Source organism: Gouania willdenowi, chromosome 9 (assembly GCF_900634775.1).
Source record: "Gouania willdenowi chromosome 9, fGouWil2.1, whole genome shotgun sequence".
Lineage (NCBI taxonomy): Eukaryota > Metazoa > Chordata > Actinopteri > Blenniiformes > Gobiesocidae > Gouania > Gouania willdenowi.
The window spans coordinates 487919-489854 of NC_041052.1; the positions used below are offsets into that span (position 1 = coordinate 487919).

Sequence of the window (1936 nt, forward strand, 5' to 3'; positions counted from 1 at the left end):
TAACGTCACAAAATGCATTTTAATACAGTCTTTTCGAAGACAAAAACGGCAAAATGAAATGACTAATGAAAACTTTAGACTTAAATTAAATCACGTAGGCCATATCATCAAGGATCTAAAACGAGCACACAGCGCTAACATATGAAGACGGTGCAACTGCTAATGCTAACAAAACAATGACAGGGACGTCTTATCATCACACTTTTTAGCGTTATTTACAGCTTACCGAAGTGCTCTGTTCGCCTTTCTGTAAATCCTTCTTTATACTGGTGGAGGTTGATGAAGCAGCATTAGCTTGGTGCTTGTGTTAGCTCACTTGTTAACATCCATATGAAGACGTTGTTCTGCAGGTTCATCATCTTCATTTTCATCTCACTCCACTGGGTCAGACTCTGGCTGGAACATGTAAGGCTGGATGGACAAGTCTAACGTTGTTGACATTGTGTAAATAACGTGTGAATAAACTTTTTATGCGCCGCTACATAATCATATCTCTTCTATCAAACTACAAAAATGGCCGAACAGGGTGGAGTTGAGCCGAGTGTCACCTCTGTAACCTGGAGAGGGGGCGGGGTATGAAGTGTCTCATTTGCATTTAAAGAGACAGCACCAAAACGAGTTGCTCTTAGAAGCACATCAGAAAAGGGGTAGAAAAGGGGTGGAGCTATAATAATGAGGAATTCAGACCCAAGCATTGCAGTTCTGCTTTATATAGACCATAACTGTATGATTTATATGTAAAAAGGAAGGATTTAAAAGCATGATATGTCCCCTTTAAGGCCTGTGATGATATATTATTGATCAGGTTTAAAAGTAACATACAAGTCAGAGGAGCTTATTCATTCCCTTACGTTCTCCTTGTTGGAGCTCCATTCAAAACCTGCCAGTGTTCTTCTTCTGCTGCTGCTGGCGGTGCTGACAGTGATTACTCAACCATTCACTGAGAACTATTTATGTTCACATTAGACACAGAGTAGGTTTGAAAACAGATCTGTGTGTGAGAGATACAGTATATCTAAAACCCTTTCCTTCCCTCGTCCTCCTGCAGGCTTTTCTGTACCGTTAATGTTAATTTGTAACGCTACAGATGTGAGAGCTGTTTGTTAGGATCATATAGAGAGGACGTAAACACATAAACCAATGTTCACACCGAGGAGTGAGATCATTTCATTCCTGGATTGCTGAACATGGAGGAGAGAGTTTTGACTTTTCTCCAGCTGGATTCAAACCATTGCTGATTTTACACTAAAATATTGTCACTTTTACAATATTGAATACTGCTATTCATTTGGACAATTCAACTTTAATTTTCCTGTTTTTGAAGAACATATATCGCCACTGAACATTTTTCCAAAACAGGAAATTATTTCTTTTTGTTTTCATATTTTTTTCTGTTGGAAACTTTGATTCTTTCTATAGTAAACTGTGATTATATAATCACTGAGCCATGGCTTCATCCCAGGACGACCAGGACCAGCTGCGTGCTCTGTTCCATGCCTATGATGTGGACCACTCTGGGAGCATAGAGAAACAGGAGTTCTCCATCATCTGCAAAGAGCTGCGTGTCTCGCCTCAGGAAGCAGAGAAAATATTCAACCGACTGGACGTAGATAGAGACGGAACAGTTACCTTAGAGGAGTTCATCAAAGGGTTCAGAGGTCAGAACTCTGAGGAGATAGAGGACCAGGACCAGGACCAGCTGAGAGCTCTGTTTCACGCCTACGACATGGATCATTCTGGAACCATAGAGAGGAACGAGTTCTTCATCATCTGCAAAGAGCTGCGAGTTCCATCCAGAGAGGCCGAGAAAATATTCAACCAACTGGACGTAGACAACGATGGAACGGTTACCTTAGAGGAGTTCATCAGAGGGTTCAGAGCTCAGAACTCTGAGAAGAAAGATGAAGATGATGGAGATAGAGCCATCTGCAGGTGA

At 41.2% G+C, this 1936-nt stretch overlaps 1 protein-coding gene across 1 annotated transcript; it reads left to right on the forward strand.

The window, feature by feature from the left end:
* Positions 1 to 1447: 1447 nt before the first annotated feature.
* Positions 1448 to 1936, forward strand: LOC114469381 (calmodulin-like protein 1). The gene has a single exon (XM_028456879.1). The coding sequence runs from the start codon at positions 1448 to 1450 to the stop codon at positions 1934 to 1936; it is 489 nt and encodes a 162-aa protein (XP_028312680.1).

What these genes read in the sequence shown, in the direction of transcription:
- LOC114469381 (XM_028456879.1), top strand. Translation starts at nt 1,448, where the DNA reads ATGGCTTCATCCCAGGACGACCAGGACCAGCTGCGTGCTCTGTTCCAT.